Here is a 19453-nt window from a genome sequence, read left to right as displayed (position 1 = left end):
AGAGAGAGAGGGAGAGAGAGAGAGAGAGAGAAGGGAAGGAGGAGAGCCTGGAAAAAGGAGTGGGAGAGGGAGAAAGAGAGAGAAGGAGTGGGAGAAGGAGATGGAGAAGGAAGGGAGAGAGGAAGGAGGAGAGGCTGGAAGAAGGTAAGAAGAGAAGGGGACGGAGAGGAAAGAAGGGAGGGGAAGTTTAAAACTTTTTCAAGAATAATTTGTTCAACAGAGTTATAATTATCACAGCTTTAGGCTTTAGGCAGGTAGGAAGGTAGAATAAAATATAGGGTAAGTGTACCATTTATTCGCCCACCTAAAAAACGTACCATTTATTGGCCCACCTGTGGGTCTACGCCACATAAGTCTGAACTGGACGAACTTTTTCAAGATCCAATTTCATCAAAAGAAAGGGCTTAAAGACTGCTATCGAACCAGTGGTATTTCAAAATTGTAGTCATAAAAACAAAAATTAGAAAAATAAATGTGGGCAGGTGGGCCAATAAATGGTACGTTTTTTAGGTGGGCGAATAAATGGTACACTTACCCTTTGATAGAGGGAACTGTAACAACGGGGGTGTTATGGTCCAGAAATCTAAGAGAGAAGGACAGGATAGGAGAAAGCCCTTCCGAGAACGAACCTTATCTGTTTAGTATAAAATTCGTCCCGGGCGGGAAACGAATCCTCGACTAAGCGCTTACAAGGCAGATGTACTACCCTCCAAGCTTGGCTCAGCTTCGGTCCAAACTCCTAAATAACTACAAGGCCGGACTCGACCCCTCAGTAGCAGACACCTGTCCTCTCTGCCAGAGTCTCAACCACGATGTCTGGCACTTGTTCTCCTGCCCATCCAAACCCACAACACTCTGGATCCAACCTCTGGACTGATCCCGTGGCGAGAAAATGTCTTCATTTTCTGATAGGGTCGATACTAGGGTTGGAGGTTGGAGCTGTGGCCAAGGCTCCGTAGGGGACGCTTATATTCATTAGAATCATTATTACTCATTGATATGGTTTGTTTCTTTTTTCTTGGACCTAGTCTAGGGTCAATGGTCAGTCGCTCCGTTGTGGACGCTTATCAACTGTATTTATCTTCAATGATTTTGGTTTCAGAAATACCTAACGGCATTGTCGAAAGCGATAGGAGAGGACAAGTGCAATGTGATTGGATACACAGCTTGGTCTCTGTTGGATAATTTTGAATGGTTGTGTGGATACACGTAAGTTTGGAGAACTTTGTAAATAATACCTACCTATCTACACTAATTAAGATGTGTAGAGTGAATGAGTTATAAAGGAGAGTCTGGTTCAACATTACCAGTATGATAAGAAGAGAGCATGGCTACACACCAGATATAGGTGAGTAACTCACTGACTCACTCACTTGGACTAATTAAGATGTGTAGAGTGAACGAGTTATAAAGGAGAGTCTGGTTCAACATTACCAGTATGATAAGAAGAGAGCTTGGCTACACACCAGATATAGGTGAGTAACTCACTGACTCACTCACTTGGACTAATTAAGATGTGTAGAGTGAATGAGTTATAAAGGAGAGTCTGGTTCAACATTACCAGTATGATAAGAAGAGAGCATGGCTACACATCAGATATAGGTGTGTAACTCACTGACTCACTCACTTGGACTAATTAAGATGTGTAGAGTGAATGAGTTATAAAGGAGAGTCTGGTTCAACATTACCAGTATGATAAGAAGAGAGCATGGCTACACACCAGATATAGGTGAGTAACTCACTGACTCACTCACTTGGACTAATTAAGATGTGTAGAGTGAACGAGTTATAAAGGAGAGTCTGGTTCAACATTACCAGTATGATAAGAAGAGAGCTTGGCTACACACCAGATATAGGTAAGTAATTCACTGACTCACTCACTCGGACTACTTCTAGAGAGATATGTACTATTAGACTCATTTCAATGAGCCAGATGAACTGAGTGCAAAACGCGACTGCTCAAAGCGTGTCTTTGAATATATCAAAGGCTAACCTTTATCTATCCATCTCTGCTATGTACATACTTATCTAACTTTCTTCTCTCTTATTTTAATTTAATTTAATAAGTTTCTATTTATTAATTTTCAATATAACTCTCAGAACATACTAATTTTTTTTAAATGACATACCCATTCCTATAAGCAGAGCTTGTGACACGTATGGGGTGTTCATGGACGCTTATATTCATTAGAATCATTATTACTCATTGATATGGTTTGTTTCTTTTTTCTTGGACCTAGTCTAGGGTCAATGGTCAGTCTCCGTTGTGGACGCTTATCAACTGTATTTATCTTCAATGATTTTGGTTTCAGAAATACCTAACGGCATTATCGAAAGCGATAGGAGAGGACAAGTGCAATGTGATTGGATACACAGCTTGGTCTCTGTTGGACAATTTTGAATGGTTGTGTGGATACACGTAAGTTTGGAGAACTTTGTAAATAATACCTACCTATCTACATCTTATATTATAAGAACAAGATCCATTCACTCATTCACATTTCACACACTGATCGCTCTATCTCGAGATCTCAAGAATCACAAGACCTAGAAAGCTGAAATTTGGTAGGAATATTCCTTTTATGGTCTAGGTGTGCAATAAGAAAGGATTTTGCGAAAATCTGAACCGATCCTGAGATATCAATTTTGGATGCTAAAATCTCCACCATGAGAAATACACAGAGTGCAGAGACTGCGGGAGAGAAATGTTCCGCTCTCGACCAACATTTTGAGTTTCGTTTATGTTTTTAGTTTGATAACTATGCAGCTAATAGGGAGCGCGCAGCACGACCGTTTTTTTTTATTATTATTTTCTACAAGTTCGGCATTCTAAATAATGAGTTTGGAATTTGTGGTGAAGCTGCGTGAGGGCCTCTTTATATGAACCCGGTATCTATGTTGTGCAAGACAAGACAAGTGTGATCCCCTCTCAGCCACGTAATTGCTAAAATAATTGATAGTCACCTAGGTCAATAATCACTTATAAGAGTTATAAGCTATAAGATAAAGTTCTTAATGGGTGTTCCGAAGGTTCCAAATAAATCTGTGTGAGGGAATAATGAAAACAAAGAGATTTATTGGAGATTTCACTAATAGGAGGTCAATCACACAAAATGGAATAATTAAAAAGATAATTATTTACTTAAATGAGTTAAAGGTGATTGCAAAAAAATCATAAACACATTAAACCCCTTAGAATCCAATTATTCTGCCGATACCAGGAGTCTGGATTCACAAGAACCAAAAAACTTTGAATTCTTGTTTTGAATTACTTGGGTATCTTATTAGATAGGTACATTATTGGAGATTTCACTAATAGGAGGTCAATCACACAAAATGGAATAATTAAAAAGATAATTATTTACTTAAATGAGTTAAAGGTGATGGCAAAAAAATCACAAACACATTAAACCCCTTAGAATCCAATTATTCTGCCGATACCAGAAGTCTGGATTCACAAGAACCAAAAAACTTTGAATTATTTTTTTGAATTACTTGGGTATCTTATTAGATAGGTACGAAACTACAAACCTATTAATATCACAATGCCTCTTGAAGCTTGAAGAAATCCTGCCGTACAAATGTGCTCTTCATTGGCTGTGGGGAAATGAGTTAGCTGTAGGAATATTGTGTCTGTTTTACTTGAGTCTTCCACTTCAATGAACTCATTTTCACCTTCATCTATGTAGCTCATGATTATTCCATTCACTTCCTGAGAGAGAAAAATGTCAAAGTATGGATCAAAATTTCAAATTCTATCTGAACAAAATTTAAAAAAAGGGAGTGCTCATTTTCAACTTTAATACAATTTTTACTTGTTGGTGTTTGTGGATGGTTTCACCATGAATTTCAAATACTTTGTTCAATTTTGATAAAATTCAATACTAATACAATTTTTACTTGTTGGTGTTTGTGGATGGTTTCACCATGAATTTCAAATACTTTGTTCAATTTTGATAAAATTCAATACATAGAGGAAAATTTACAATTACTTTAGAAACCATCAGGTTTTTTGTGGGGCCCTTTAAGGGCTCTTTTAGTTCTGCAGTACACTCATGTCACTCATATAAAATTATTGAAAATATCTTAAAGGTGATTTCCTTAGGGACTTTAAATATACAAGAACCATACAGAGCTGAACTAATTAGATCATTACACCATTTTCATTGCAATGATGCAAAGTTGTTTCCAGGAAAAAAAAAAACTCCTAAAGTCCCGACAACTTAAGTTTCATTTTTTAAGGGCTAGTTATGAACTTACCTAATTAATCTGAAGAGTGTTTTACGGGTCACTTGAACTTTTCAAAAGTGAATCAACATATACAAGAACCATACAGAGCTGAACTAATTAGATCATTACACCATTTTCATTGCAATGATGCAAAGTTGTTTCCAGGAAAAAAAAAACTCCTAAAGTCCCGACAACTTAAGTTTCATTTTTTAAGGGCTAGTTATGAACTTACCTAATTAATCTGAAGAGTGTTTTACGGGTCACTTGAACTTTTCAAAAGTGAATCAACACAACTTAACCAGTACTTGTCATACTGTGACGTTTCCTTCACTCTTTTCCGATCTCCGGGAACTATCTTATATCTTTATCAACAGTTTTCATTTCTTTTATGTGCTATGTGGCTAATCGATTTCCCTTATCAATATCAATCCTGAGATAATCAGAATCTGAATCAGATTATCCCGTTAAGGTTAACTCAACCCTTTGCCTTTCCTTTTCCTTCACCTTCTTTCTTCTTTATTCTCTAGGTGTTGTGGTTCTCGAGATAGAGCGATCAGTGTGTGAAATGTGAATGAGTGAATGGATCTTGTTCTTATAATATAAGATTGAAAATATCTTAAAGGTGATTTCCTTAGGGACTTTATACAGGAACCATGCAGAGCAGAACTGATTAGATCATTACACCATTTTTATTGCAATGATGCAAAGTGGAAAGTTGTTTCCAGGAAAAAAAAAACTCCTAAAGTCCCGACAACTTAAGTTTCATTGTTTAAGAGCTAGTCTGTTATGAACTTACCTAATTAATCTGAAGAGTGTTTTACGGGTCACTTGAACTTTTCAAAAGTGAATCAACTCAACTTAACCAGTACTTGTCATACTGTGACGTTTCCTTCACTCTTTTCCGATCTCCGGGAACTATCTTATATCTTTATCAACAGTTTTCATTTCTTTTATGTGGCTAATCGATTTCCCTTATCAATCCCGAGATAATCAGATTATCCCGTTAACTCAACCCTTTCCTTCTTTATATTCTCCAACTCCAACCCCCAGACCCCCTTCTCTTTCCTCTTCCAAAAGTTCCAAAATCCAACTTCCATCAACTTGGCCAGTGTTTAACATACGTGAAGTCAGCTGCGGATCTCAAATTTTAAATGTGAGGTTGTGAGGGGTTCCCAAAATAGGGCGCGCGGAGAGGAGAAATTGGTAAACTCGGATATGGTGAACAGTGGATTGGGCGGATGAAGAAAAAGTGAAGCCAGTTTTGATCGTGGTAGCCGAGTGATCATTTTACTTTCTATTACCCTTACGTATAGTTCAACATCACTGCTTGGTTGGTAGCGCGTCTATCTTGTAAGCGCTAGGCAGCGGGTTCTGTTCTCGCCCGGGGCGGTTTTTATCCTGAACGGATAATGTTCGTTCTCGAAACGGCAGGCTTTATCCTGTCTTCCTTCTCTCTTCGAATTCAGGACGATAAATAAGACCTTAGCAGTTACAGTTCCCTCTGTCAAACCTCTAAAAAAATTCTTTCTATCACAATGAAGTTTTATGGAGCAGTTGCAAATGGGTAAAAATTATAAATAAATGGTCGATTCCTATGTAAAAAGTTGGGAAAAATCCAAATCTGAGGTCAAAACTCCGAAAAAATAACTGTAAAAGGTCGAAAATTCAATTTTTATAATGAAAGAGTTCAAAGATTTGTGACGTCAGACTTAACGCAGTTGCTATTTTTGTCCGCTAGGTAGCGCCACTATGCAAGCGCGTTAGCAGAGGAGCAGAAAGAACTGCGCAGAAATGTATGCGCACAAACACATTAATGCGTTGCCTGCGAGGGAGCTTTGCTCGGGACATTTGATGTGACGTCATCGCCTACTGGAGCGTATGCCGTGACGTCAAAGTTCACGATTTACCGGCATTTTTTTAATCGATTTATCTCGGGATCTAGAAGTCGTAGAAGAAAAAGAAAAATTCTGTTGGTCCTCATTTTTCCTGCTCTATGACTTTGAAACATCACCCAAAGTAAGCGCAACTAATCTATTCAAAGGTCACTGTATAACTAACGAAGTTTTCAGTGGTTGTAGTTGGTACCTGATGAGTAACCTGAATAAATTATTGAAACGTCAGATTTTAAATAATATTTAAGGCATTTTTTAATTATTTATTTTTTTACCATGGGAGAAAGATAAAGGTTGTTATTTTTATTTTGATAAAAACGAAGAGAAATACATATGTACATATCTATGTGTCATGTTTAAATTTTTTAGGTTTGGAAGTAAGTGAAATTGATTAATAAAATTACCTACATATTTACAACTTGGAAAAGAAGAAAAACAATGAAAATTAATTATACTTTGAAAGCGATTAAAAACCTGGGGAAAACGAGGTTTAAACAAGCTACATATGGAAGAGAATTTATCTAAACAAACATTTCTAAATAAAGTTATTGGTCACATAATAAAAAGTTGACATTCTTAAAAATTAGAACAACAACGAAACAAATCCTCGTACTTTATAAACCAAAAATCATCCAAAAGACAAAAAATGTTATTTAACAACTTTTTTTATTTATCTACTTAAATTTATTAGGGTGCGTCAAATTCGATACCTTATTTACTGCCAATTGAAAAAAAAAAACTTCAAAGTAGATGTGAAATTGACTTATTATAAAGTACGCAGATTTTTATAAGACAGAAAAAGCAAAATACAGAATTTGAAGTGGAACAAAACATGGGATAAATAAGTGAGCAGTTTGAGCACACACTCCAGTGTGTCTACTAAATCAACTCATATTAAAGGTTGAGTTATGAGAGAAGGATGAAATTAGAGGTATTAATTTGTTTAAGGAAAGCTTTTACAAACACCTGCAAGACGACGCTACGTTACTATAAATTTTTATGTCACTAATGGGTCTCGAACCCTAGCCCCTGAATTAAAAGTCAATCGTTTTACCTCTGAGAGCTACTTATGACAATAAAATATAAAATATGTAGTATTCTCAATAAAATATGGACAGTCCGTCAATAAATTCTATTGATTCTCTCTCTAGATTGACAGATAGTGCCTTCATCTCAACAGATTAATATTGCACAACTTCATAACTATACATAATATGTCTAAAGTTTTGGACAAGTGAGCCTCGTTCGCTTGGAGGGTGACACTTCTGTCTTGTAAGGGCTCGCGGGTATAATTCCCGCGCGGCGCGAATTTTCTCCTAAACAAAGGTTCGTTCTTAGAACGGCTGGGTTTTACCTTCTTGTAAGGGCTCGCGAGAAACAAAGGTTCGTTCTTAGAACGGCTGGGTTTTACCTAGAGCGTCGTAAAAAAAAAAAAAAAAAAAAAGGCACCTGGAGGTGCTAGGTTCGAATACCGGACTTCATGGCTCGAGCTGGTGTTTCCTGTAGAAATCCTGAAGGACTTGTAGATTGTTTTGCAGATGAGAAAGGAAGTGTTGCATACTCTTGTACACGGCAGGTTCCATGTTTTGTAAGGGCTCGCGGGTATAATTCCCGCGCGGCGCGAATTTTCTCCTAAACAAAGGTTCGTTCTTAGAACGGCTGGGTTTTACCTTCCACTCAGCAGTCTCCCGTTCACAGGAGCGGCGGGGGGTGTATATCAGGTAGCATAATCTATTCTATCCCAACAACCGTAGCCCAGCTCATGATCATTAAGCATCTTGAAGTCCCCACTGCCTCCGTTCGAGTCGTGGGTGTCACTTAACAGAAAGTCATTCCAAAAACTCGAATTATTCGACAGCAGAGGATCGTGGTCGTTACTAAGGACGCCGTTTGTGTTGCTAAGCAAGCTATTGGCGTTGCTAAGCACGCTGTTCCCGTTGCTAAGGACGCTATTCGCGTTGCTACGGGGCGGGGGAGGTGAGAGGATGGGGTCGTCGCTGATAAACTTCTCTAGCCAATCAGTGTCGACGTCCATGAGTTCTACGTCCTCATTGGTTGAGCCGGGAGGGTGGGAGGAGCCAGTGACGTCATCACCCAGGTCCATGGGATACTGCTCGATATCCAGACCTGTGGGGGGAAGCGTTCAATCATTAAGTTTATTTCAATTTAATTTAAAACGAGGTCTGGCTGGGGGCCTTTTAAACAGGGAGTAGATCAGCTTGGTCTCGCTGGAAGACTCAAACAGGGAGTATACCAGCCTGAATTTCCCTTGCTAAAGAAATAGCAAAGGTTGAGTGCGAAGGGCATCCACTCGATTGACCAAAAACAAAGGAATTTTTTTTTTTTGGGAGTATACCAGCCTGAATTTCCCTTGCTAAAGAAATAGCAAAGGTTGAGTGCGAAGGGCATCCACTCGTAAAATTTTGATTGACCAAAAACAAAGGAAGAAGATTTTTTTTTTAAATAAACCTTGAAATCCTCTTTAGGGATGATTATTTACTTCAATTTGACCTTTTTACAGAGTAAAATAGAAAGCCTAGTTAGCTTAGACTGAAGACTGCATGGAGGGTAGCGCGTCTGCCTCGTAAGTGCTAGGTCACGGGTTCGATTCCTGAGAATGAACAACGTTATCCGTTCAGGATAAAAGAAAAAAAGCTGAATCCTTATTTCTTCAAATTGGATTTTCATACTAACCCAAACTATGTATTATTAAGAAAATTAAGTTTTAAGGACAAACATTTGTGACAAATGTCTTTCTCCAATCAGTACACTATGCTCATTTCATTATTTGACTTGAACTTGAAACCATTTTAGAGTTACTGTGGAACAAAGAAATGAACAGGTACAGAGAAATCAAATTTAAAATGTTGAATGCACCTGTTCCCAATGGTTCACTTAAGTTAAGCAACATTTCATGTGGATGGTAAATGAATGGGTGGCCATCTCTGGACAGTTGCATATTGCTGGCTTTCCCCAGCCCCACTAAGGCTAAAGGAATTAATGTAAGTATAGGTAGTTTATCACTCCATAAAGGGTAAAACCCTGTCACTAAAAACCTGCAGAGATATTAGGGGGGGAAATACCTTGAAAGTCTGCTGGATAAACCAGTTATGGTGTCGCCTCAGATGCACATCATATGCTTTACGAATATACTCCTTGAGGTCATCCTTCACCTTGCTGTTCTCAAAGTCGTGCTGCCTCAGATGCACATCGTATGCTTTACGAATATACTCCTTGAGGTCATCCTTCACCTTGCTGTTCTCAAAGTCGTGCCGTAGGAGCTCAAAGAATTCACAGAAGAAGTGCAGCCCTCGCCTGAGCCACATGAGGGACTCGGTAGCCATTCCACCTCGTGGTAGTTCTTGAATTTCCCTTGCTAAAGAAATAGCAAAGGTTGAGTGCGAAGGGCATCCACTCGATTGACCAAAAACAAAGGAAGCCACAGATGCACATCGTATGCTTTACGAATATACTCCTTGAGGTCATCCTTCACCTTGCTGTTCTCAAAGTCGTGCCGTAGGAGCTCGAAGAATTCACAGAAGAAGTGCAGCCCTCGCCTGAGCCACATGAGGGACTCGGTAGCCATTCCACCTCGTGGTAGTTCCGATTTGAGCATGTGTATGAGGTTGGCATGCCTTGGTACGTTCTGGTTGTACACGGTTGTTAACTTGTCAATATTGCCCTGGACGTCTTTCTTAATGGGCCTAGTTAGCTTAGACTGAAGACTGCATGGAGGGTAGCGCGTCTGCCTCGTAAGTGCTAGGTCACGGGTTCGATTCCTGAGAATGAACGACGTTATCCGTTCAGGATAAAAGAAAAAAAGCTGAATCCTTATTTCTTCAAATTGGATTTTCATACTCACCCAAACTATGTAATCTTAATGGGTGTTCCAAAGGTTCCAAATAAATCTGTGTGAGGGAATAATGAAAACAAAGAGATTTATTGGAGATTTCACTAATAGGATGTCAATCACACAAAATGGAATAATTAAAAAGATAATTATTTACTTAAATGAGTTAAAGGTGATTACAAAAAAATCATACCCAAACTATGTAAATCGATTTGATGCGCCTCGTCATCTATGGTGGGGGCCGTTGTCACCCCGGTGCTGAGGAATGATGGGGGCTGTTGCTTGCTGCCCAGGGTGGGGGGCGTATTGGGATCAGCAGCAGAAGGGGACACGTCGCCATTTTTGATCAGAATATCGATAATGTCGTCGAGTAGTTGGGATTTGACCTTGAGCTGACCCCCGTCCGCGGGCTTGACAGTCGACGGGTTGTTGGTTTGAAACTCCTGAGAGACGGGAAAAAGAGGGACGTTGTATTTAATTTGTAATTAAAAAAATAAAATTTGCATTGATAAAAACGATTAAAAACATTAAAACTGTATATGACTGTAAACTATGTCCCCTATAATATGTCAAAATATAGGAGACCTTGGTTAGACTGCGGGGGTAAAGGGACTTTCAGTCATATCTCAGTAGGATAAACAAGGTATATTCTATTCTATTCTATTCTAAACATGATGAAGCATGGAGTAAACAGACACCTACATAATCATGTAAGATGATCTGTAGCCAACCTCGTTAGCTTGGTTGGTAACGAGTCTTGTAAGCGCTAGGCCGCGGGTTCGATTCCCACCCGAGGTGGATTTTATGTATTTTGAACGTATCATGTTCGTTCTCGAAATTCGCGGAACGACTGGCTTTCTCCTATCCTATCTTCTCTCTTTTTTTTTAAAAAAAAAAAAAAAAAAAAAAAAAAAATGGGGGGAAAAATACAACAGAACCTGTATTTTGAAGAGAAGGATAATGGAATTTTTCATAGTCAGTCAAGGTTCTACCTTTGAAAAATTAAAAGGTTAGGATGGAATATTTTTTCTTCCTAGGTGTTTAAAAATAAATTGAATTAAACAGGGTTCACAAACTGTCAAAATCAACTCATCCTGAGGTCAAACTTGGTTCAAGTTAGACAGTTGAATTTAGTAAGTATTCAGATTGGTCTTGAAAATTTAAAAACAAACTATCAGATTGATTCATCCAATAGTTTCACTCAAACCAAATTTCAACTTAGATTGTCCATCATCCAGACAAACCAGACCACAAGTCACATAGGGATTCCAAGTTGCATTGGGGATACACAAACTGTTTCAAGTTGCACTGGGGATTGACAAATGGTAGAGCACAGACCCATGCCGAGAGAATTTAACCTGTATTACCCTGGGTTTGGTTTTTGGTTTTTAGATGTTAGACAAGAGGGTAAGATTAAATTACTTGATGACAAGATAAGAGTGGAGTTGCTTCATCAGTTCGAGACCCCAGCCTTTTCCTCGGTATATTTTGTCAATCACAACTGAAACAAGATAAAGAAATGGATCATTAATCTCGGGGAAAACAATGAAAGTTGTATTTTAATTTAATATAGAGCAACATTTGTCCAATGGTAATGCACTTGTAAAATACCATGTAAAATATAATAATAAAAAATAAAATCAATATCCTATGATTCACATTACCTGATTCAATATAAACTGCTGATGGAATGGTTTTGACTGCAGTAACTTTGGCATGGCCCACAACAAGGTTGGTTTTCTGGTTAACCAAAACAAAGGATGTGGGCAACTTATCACAAGACGTAGACAAGCTAAGATATCTGAAATAGAAAATAGGTCATGTTTTTCTTCGCAAATGGTAAGTGATATTTTTTTCTGTACATGGGACTAAAGAGTATGGCATGCAGTCTTGGGAGAGGGCCTTGGATTACAATTTATTAGTCTTTTTTAACATCTTGTTTTGGATGTTGTTCACATCTTTGAGCTCGGAGAGATGTTGACATTTGTAGGCCAAAGCTAACACTCCTGAGAGGGCTAAGGGGAATTAACAAAGAGTAGTAGACTTGGGTATAAAGTATAAACTCATGGAAAAATAAGAGTTGAATGAGTTTTTGAAAAACATGATTACCTTGCCGTGAAGGATTTTGGCCATTCCCTGTTGATGAGACGGCAAGTTTCATTCATATAGTCTGGATGATAGTGAATAGGTAACAGAATAAGATCCGCCATGGTGTAAACTGAACACAGAAGGCATTCTTACGCGAGAAAACACTCGATATTACACAGAAATTTAAAAATAACTCAAAAATTTCATGTAAATTCTTTTATCACCATTTTTTTTTTTTTTTTTTTTTTTTTTTTTTTTTTTTTCTTTTAAATCATCTTTTCAATTTGATTTTAATGTAACATATCTGTTTCAGTAGGCTGTGTTATATGGCAACCCAGACTCTGAGCAGCTCATCAATAAATTATTGATTGTTTCTCTCTGGAAATTAAAAGTCAGCCGGAATTTTTTTACAGATGCCGGGAAATCGAGTCTTACCTGAGCGAGTTTATTCTTGAGATACTTGGTGGCCACTTCATACTGGGGGGGTGGGGGCTTATCCACCAACAACTCCATCACATCCGCCGAACTCAACGCAAACTCCTCACCTCCAGTTAACATATCCACACCTCCACCTTCCTCCTTAATATTACACATGTCCACACGGTTCAAATTCCTCGCTTCCAGATTGTGATTGAAATCGCCGCGAGGGTTTGATTCTTGACTGAAATCGGCCCGGGCTTCTTCTTTGATATTTAACGCGTGATTTAGATTTCCGTCCATTAACATATCCACACCTCCACCTTCCTCCTTAATATTACACATGTCCACACGGTTCAAATTCCTCGCTTCCAGATTGTGATTGAAATCCCCGCGAGGGTTTGATTCTTGACTGAAATCGCCCCGGGCTTCTTCTTTGATATTTAACGCGTGATTTAGATTTCCGTCCGAATTCTGGAAATCGCCACGACTAAGAGATCCGTCGGTTAGGTTTAAGCTGACACTTCCGTCTACAGGGTTTAGGCTTAGATTCCCATCAGCCTGATTTAAGCTAACCCTTCCATCGCCTGGATTTAAGCTAAGACTCCCATCTGTAGGGTTTAAGCTTAGAGTTCTCTCGCCGTTCAAACTGAGCACTCTGTCACCGAGGGTAAGTGACCCAGAGGTGGCCAGTGGGGTACCGGCCGGCAGGGTAAGTGACCCAGTGCTGGCCGGGAGAGTAACGGACCCCGAGGCAGCCGGTAGGGTAAGTGCCCCAGAGGCGGCCGGCAGAATGATTTGGTGTGTAGCCGGAGTGACGAAGGTACCGAGGAAGTTGGGCAGTGATTGGTGACGGGTGGGGGTGGTGGAGGTGTTGGTGGAGGAAGTGGACGTGGACAGCTTCTGGAGATTGATCTGTGGAGGTGAAAAAGTTAGCTCAGTTGAGTGGGTATCGATTCAAGTGTAGACGCAACTTAAGAGCCAACTTTTATTCTTTTCTTATCACCATTAAATTTGAACATTTTCGAAATTCTGCCAAAATTTGAAATTTCTCAAGGCCAAGGCTAGATCATGGTCGGGAAAAAATATTTTCAAGATCCGCACACGATTCGACGGCAACAGATCGTATTTTGATAATTTTTTCATGGGCGTATTTTTTCGTGTCCGCATTCGAAAAAAGGAGGGAAATTTCAAATATTTTGATTTAAAAAAGGAAAAAAAACTTGGAGATGAAGGATGAAAAAAAATAGGAAAATGTAAAAGGAAAGTGCCCAGAAGGAAGTCAAACGCTCAAATTCAAGCTTCAAGGACCTGCATTGACTGTAAAAGCAACCAATACTCTTATTACTCTTAAGAGACAACAAACATTTGGTGGAATAAAGTGATCAGTATTATTAGACAAAGTTACCTTCATCATACAATCTATCATCGGTGATATTCATGTAAAATGTAAGTATCTACTTACTAGAACTTTTAGGAAAAGAGACCCTAGTCCCTATAAGCCCAAAAATCTAATGGCCAAGTTTTATTCAGGGGTTAAACGGTACTTGTGCAGAAGTCACGTCCCTGGAATATTGCTACCAAAGGAACTGGCACAATCAAGCAGTGACCAGTGTTATTATAAGGGTTAGGTAAACGCAAGAAGGAGTTTTCACAATTAGAGCAGTGATTAGTGTTATTATAGGGTTAGGTTAAATACAAAAAGGAGCTTTTCTTTTCCATGGATGTGACTTCTGCATAATTACCAGTTAAACAAAACATCTGGCCCTGAAAGGTGGACGCCAATGTACAGTAATGGACATGGCACACAAAGAAGAAGAAGAAGAAGAAAAAAGTGAACCCTAAGAAATAACTAAAAATCTATGTACTATATTTCTTTCTCAGGTCATGATGAACAAAACATCATTTCTAAAAAACAATTGCAACCTACAAATCCAAAGAGGCTCGTATGAGCCCGTCCAAGGTGCCTACACACGATCTGTACATTATCAACGTTCGTTGGCGATTTCCAACATCCGCATTCGAAAAAAGGAGGGAAATTTCAAATAATTATTTTAAAAAAACTTGGAGATGGAAGGATGAAGAAAAATAAGAAAATGTAAAAGGAAAGTGCTCAGAAGGAAGTCAAGCGCTCAAATTCAAGCTTCAAGGACCTGCATTGACTGTAAAAGCAACCAATACTCTTATTACTCTTGACAGACAACGAACATTTGGTGGAATAAAGTGATCAGTATTATTAGACAAAGTTACCTTCATCATACAATCTATCATCAGTGATATTCATGTAAAATGTAAGTATCTACTTACTAGAACTTCTAGAAAAAGAGACCCTAGTCCCTGTAAGCCCAAAAATCTAATGGCCAAATTTTATTCAGGGGTAAACAGTACTTGTGCAGAAGTCACGTCCCTGGAATATTGCTACCAAAGGAACTGGCACAATCAAGCAGTGACCAGTGTTATTATAGGGTTAGGTAAACGCAAGAAGGAGTTTTCACAATTAGAGCAGTGATTAGTGTTATTATAGGGTTAGGTTAAATACAAAAAGGAGCTTTTCTTTTCCATGGATGTGACTTCTGCATAATTACCAGTTAAACAAAACATCTGGCCCTGAAAGGTGGATGCCAATGTACAGTAATGGACATGGCACACAGAAGAAGAAGGTGGACTACTGTATAGCCAAGTAATGTAATTGTTGCATGGCCAAGCTTCTCTTTTCTTCTTTTAAACATGTGTGTCAACAACTGTTGTCTAAATTAGACAAACCTGTATTGTAGACCTTAGAATAACAGTCTTCATAGTGGCTCAATTAATGTTAAAATGAGAATATTTCTAGTGTCTCATAAGACTTTAATTGGGGGGGGGGAAGAAAAAAAGTGAACCCTAAGGAATAACTAAAAATCTATGTACCATATTTCTTTCTCAGGTCATGATGAACAAAGCATCATTTCTAAAAAACAATTGCAACCTGATACCAATGAAGTCTAAAAAGAAAACATCTTCTAATTCAGAAAGAGTTGGTGGATATATGACAAGAAGCACATTCTATAGCTCCAAGTTGAAGCCAAAAACACTCAGAAAGTCTTCGTCTCTCATGAGTGCCATGGAGTCTGCAAAGTCAACAAATTCCTGTAGTGATATTCAGGATGTAGAAGTTGATCTCTGTCAGTTGTTTGAGGGTAACAAGAGTGATCTTGATAATGAGAAGAACCCAACTCCAAGGAAAAATGTACAAGACAATAATGATGATGATAGTATAGATAATCTACTAAAAGTCCTACATGATCTAGAATCATCTGATGAAGAATCTGAAAACCAACAATCAAAAAATAAATCTAACTGGGGAGACACATATCCCATTAATACTCCTTTCAAAACAAAAGCAAAATTACATATCAGTAGCAGTCGTTCAAATCAATCACCAGACCTCTCCACAAGTGAAGAGAAAAATACATGTCCTGAAAGAAACACTCAAATGGTTTGGGAAGATATTTTGACCCAGGCAAAAGACATAGTAGAAGAACAGAATTCTGAAGAAATTGTTAGTCCTAGAGAATCTAAAGATTTTATTAAAAGTGAAGCATGTAGTATGGAATCACCAGACCTCTCCACAAGTGAAGAGAAAAATACATGTCCTGAAAGAAACACTCAAATGGTTTGGGAAGATATTTTGACCCAGGCTAAAGACATCGTAGAAGAACAGAATTCTGAAGAAATTGTTAGTCCTAGAGAATCTAAAGATTTTATTAAAAGTGAAACATGTAGTATGAAAGTTCGGCCATGCCTTTTCCACAAGTTTGGCCATGCCTCGGGATGAACTAGTGGGATTCCGGAGCGAAGCGACGGAATTCAGCTAGTCATGAAATATGTGCTAGGCTAGTTAGCTTGGAAGGTATTGCGCCCACCTTGTAAGCACTAGGTCACGGGTTCGAGTTCCGCCCAGGACGAACTTTAGCCTAAACAGATGAGCGATTATTTGTTAGGTTTATATTAGACATCCTATGTATTAACATTATTCTTACCGTTTCTATTATTTCCCATGAAGATGCCTATAAGATAGGCGAAACTCGAGTCGGAGTAGAAAGTCACAAATACCTAGTATCCAGTAATAATAGAAACGGTAAGAATAATGTTAAACAGATGAGGTTTGTTCTCGGAAAAGTTGGCTTTCTCCTATCTTGTCCTTCTTTTCCCTTTGATTTTAGCTCTATGTTATTAAAGTTCCAACTATCAAACTTTTGGAGTAACACAAAGTAAAATTTTACAAAGGTTTTGTTGCGATGTAAGTTTTGATCTAGTTATCCTAAGGTTAAAGAGTCTCCTTTCATTACTTAAAGGTAAATAGCCTTATTTTATGTTAGTCAATTAGTAAGTTCCTTCAGAATCTGAACGATGAAATATCAAATAGGTACCTATCTCAGAGATGTGATGCATATCAAACTGTCATGCATTGGAGTTGCTTTTGTTTGGGGCAAAATAAATGTTGGACTCGTACAAACATCATTAAAAAAAACATTGTACCTAGCTATAAAATGTAGTGCCCTCTACTGTACCTAATTCATGACATAATTGATTAATGATAATCCCAAATGAGCCAAGAGCCAATTTCCAAATGTTTTAGAAGAGGAAAAAAATCCTCTTGTTTTACATATGACACTATGTAAAACACCATTTTCGGGCACTTGTTTGAACAACTAAACTAAGCTAGCCATTATTTTTGTACTGGTTTATAGCTCTTTTTTTACTCTAAGCTCCTTTGAGATTAGCATTACAAACTTTCAATTACAAAGTCGAACCTGTCTAAGTGGGACACCTGGATAACTGGGGGAAAAAATCGTGGCCCCTTCAATTTTTACTAAAAAAAAACCTGTTTAAATGGGAAAATTGAGCCTCTATAAGTGGGAATGACTTTTTCTAGATACTCGGTCGGACTTCCGGAGCCTCTGTAAGTGGGAAAGGTTGCCATTTTCCAAGGTCTAGAGCCTTCTGCGGACCTCTGTAAGTGGGAATTTATAGGGAAGCATAGCATATTCCTCTTCCTCCAAACCAGTGTTGACATTTACCTCTATAAGTGGGAATAGGATAATGGCAACCTCTCTAAGTGGGACACTTTTTAACTGGGAAACCTGGATAAGTGGGAAAAAATTGTCGGTCCCTTGGATTCCCAATTAGACAGGTTCGACTGTAGTTCCAAATTAATCTTGGAAATGTGTAGTTTTTCCACTGGTACAAGTATGGATGTCTTTCTTCACTTTGTAGTCATTGTTTTTCTCTTGGTCAAGAGTGATTTACCTATAGTTATTATTATTATGTTAAGGCAGTCTCTTCGTGATCCCTCATGTGTCACGTCTATTTTTGTTGAGGACTATTGCACTAGTTATTGTTATAGTATTATTAATTATTACTGGGGTGAAAATTTCGTTTTTGTAAACTAGCCTCAGTCAATCTGAGTTGAGGCTGACTTCATTCAAAATAACCTTTATAAGGAACTGTTGTTTCTAAAATGAAATAATGATACATCGGGGATCGAGGTTTTATAAGGAAATATTAATTAATTAATTATATTTATTTGTGTTTTTATTTTACAATGGGTAATAAGGAAATATTGAAATGAGAAAATATGTACACTTTATTTTACAACAATAATGATCGAAGTTTTCGACCCTTTCGTATACCTATATTTTCGGAGCTTACAAAATAAAACGATTTATCATTTTAAAAAAACGGAATCCAGTTGTTTAATTTTGAATTATGTTCATGTCACTGCTGGGATTTGAACTGCAGTCTCTCGATTAAATCCAACACCTTAGCAACTGCACAGCTGGAACAACTCGAAAAAACTTCGACTTCGCCGGGAATTGAACCCGGGACCTCCTTTTTTAAAGAAAAGCTCTTTAGATATGAATTTGTACTGGTTTATAGCTCTTTTTTTTACTCTAAGCTCCTTTGAGATTAGCATTACAAACTTTCAATTACAGAGTCGAACCTGTCTAAGTGGGAAACCTGGATAACTGGGAAAAAAATCGTGGCCCCTTCATTTTTTACAAAAAAAAACCCGTTTAAATGGGAAAATTGAGCCTCTATAAGTGGGAATGACTTTTTCTAGATACTAGGTCCGGACTTCCGGAGCCTCTGTAAGTGGGAAAGGTTGCCATTTTCCTAGGTCTGGAGCCTTCTGCGGACCTCTGTAAGTGAGAATTTGTAGGGAAACATAGCATATTCCTCTTCCTCCAAACCAGTGTTGACATTTACCTCTATTAGTGGGAATAGGAAAATGGCAACCTCTCTAAGGGGGACACTTTTTAACTGGGAAACCTGGATAAGTGGAGAAAAAATTGTCGGTCCCTTGGATTCCCACTTAGACAGGTTCGACTGTAGTTCCAAATTAATCTTGGACTTGGAAATGTGTAGTTTTTCCACTGGTACAAGTATGGATGTCTTTCTTCACTTTGTAATCATTGTTTTTCTCTTAGTCAAGAGCGATTTACCTATAGTTATTGTTATTATGTTAAGGCAGTCTCTTCGTGATCCCTTATGTACCACGTCTATTTTTGTTGAGGACTATTGCACTAGTTATTGTTACAGTATTATTAATTATTACCTGAGGTGAAAAATTCGTTTTTGTAAACTAGCCTCAGTCAATCTGAGTTCAGGCTGACTTCATTCAAAATAACCTTTATAAGGAACTGTTGTTTCTAAAATGAAATAATGATACACCGGGGATCGAGGTTTTATAAGGAAATATTAATTAATTAATTATATTTATTTGTATTTTTATTTTACAATGGGTTATAAGGAAATATTGAAATGAGAAAATATGTACACTTTATTTTACAACAATAATGATCGAAGTTTTCGACCCTTTCGTATACCTATATTTTCGGAGCTTACAAAATAAAACGATTTATCATTTTAAAAAACGGAATCAAGTTGTTTAATTTCGAATTATGTTCATGTCACTGCTGGGATTTGAACTGCA

At 38.0% G+C, this 19453-nt stretch overlaps 3 protein-coding genes and 1 long non-coding RNA gene across 4 annotated transcripts in view; 1 reads left to right on the top strand and 3 right to left on the bottom strand.

Annotated features, from left to right (window-relative positions):
• LOC103515077 (lactase-phlorizin hydrolase) overlaps positions 1 to 2423 on the top strand; it is a gene marked incomplete in the record, with an annotated part of 29939 nt that extends 27516 nt beyond the window's left edge. Inside the window, 1 exon segment of the mRNA XM_026827880.1 lies at positions 2364 to 2423. Within this exon segment, the coding sequence (XP_026683681.1) occupies positions 2364 to 2423 (60 nt within the window).
• A 5315-nt stretch (positions 2424 to 7738) lies between these two features.
• The window catches only part of LOC103515076 (putative uncharacterized protein DDB_G0286901), a 21612-nt gene continuing 9897 nt past the window's right edge, over positions 7739 to 19453 (bottom strand). Inside the window, exons 3-6 of the mRNA XM_026827879.1 lie at positions 12801 to 13392; positions 12496 to 12632; positions 10166 to 10415; positions 7739 to 8249 (exon numbers count right to left, since the gene is read on the bottom strand). Of these exons, the coding sequence (XP_026683680.1) occupies positions 7840 to 8249; positions 10166 to 10415; positions 12496 to 12632; positions 12801 to 13392 (1389 nt within the window). The 3' untranslated portion in view covers positions 7739 to 7839. The remainder of the gene's footprint in view (positions 8250 to 10165; positions 10416 to 12495; positions 12633 to 12800; positions 13393 to 19453) is intronic.
• On the bottom strand, positions 11343 to 12284 carry LOC103515072 (N-acetyltransferase 6). Its single transcript, XM_008479992.3, has 3 exons — positions 12082 to 12284; positions 11637 to 11773; positions 11343 to 11473 (listed from the first exon to the last, which is right to left on the bottom strand). Exons 1-3 carry the CDS (start codon positions 12180 to 12182, stop codon positions 11391 to 11393), a joined length of 321 nt encoding a protein of 106 aa, XP_008478214.1. The 5' UTR covers positions 12183 to 12284; the 3' UTR covers positions 11343 to 11390.
• The window catches only part of LOC113469882, a 5717-nt gene continuing 4257 nt past the window's right edge, over positions 17994 to 19453 (bottom strand). Inside the window, exon 2 of the long non-coding RNA XR_003393160.1 lies at positions 17994 to 18345. This is a non-coding gene — a long non-coding RNA (uncharacterized LOC113469882). The remainder of the gene's footprint in view (positions 18346 to 19453) is intronic.

This window comes from Diaphorina citri, unplaced genomic scaffold (assembly GCF_000475195.1).
Source record: "Diaphorina citri unplaced genomic scaffold, Diaci psyllid genome assembly version 1.1 scaffold1268, whole genome shotgun sequence".
Classification (NCBI taxonomy): Eukaryota; Metazoa; Arthropoda; class Insecta; order Hemiptera; family Psyllidae; genus Diaphorina; species Diaphorina citri.
Note: the sequence above shows the minus strand (reverse complement) of the source record. Positions and strands in the feature narration are given on the sequence as shown.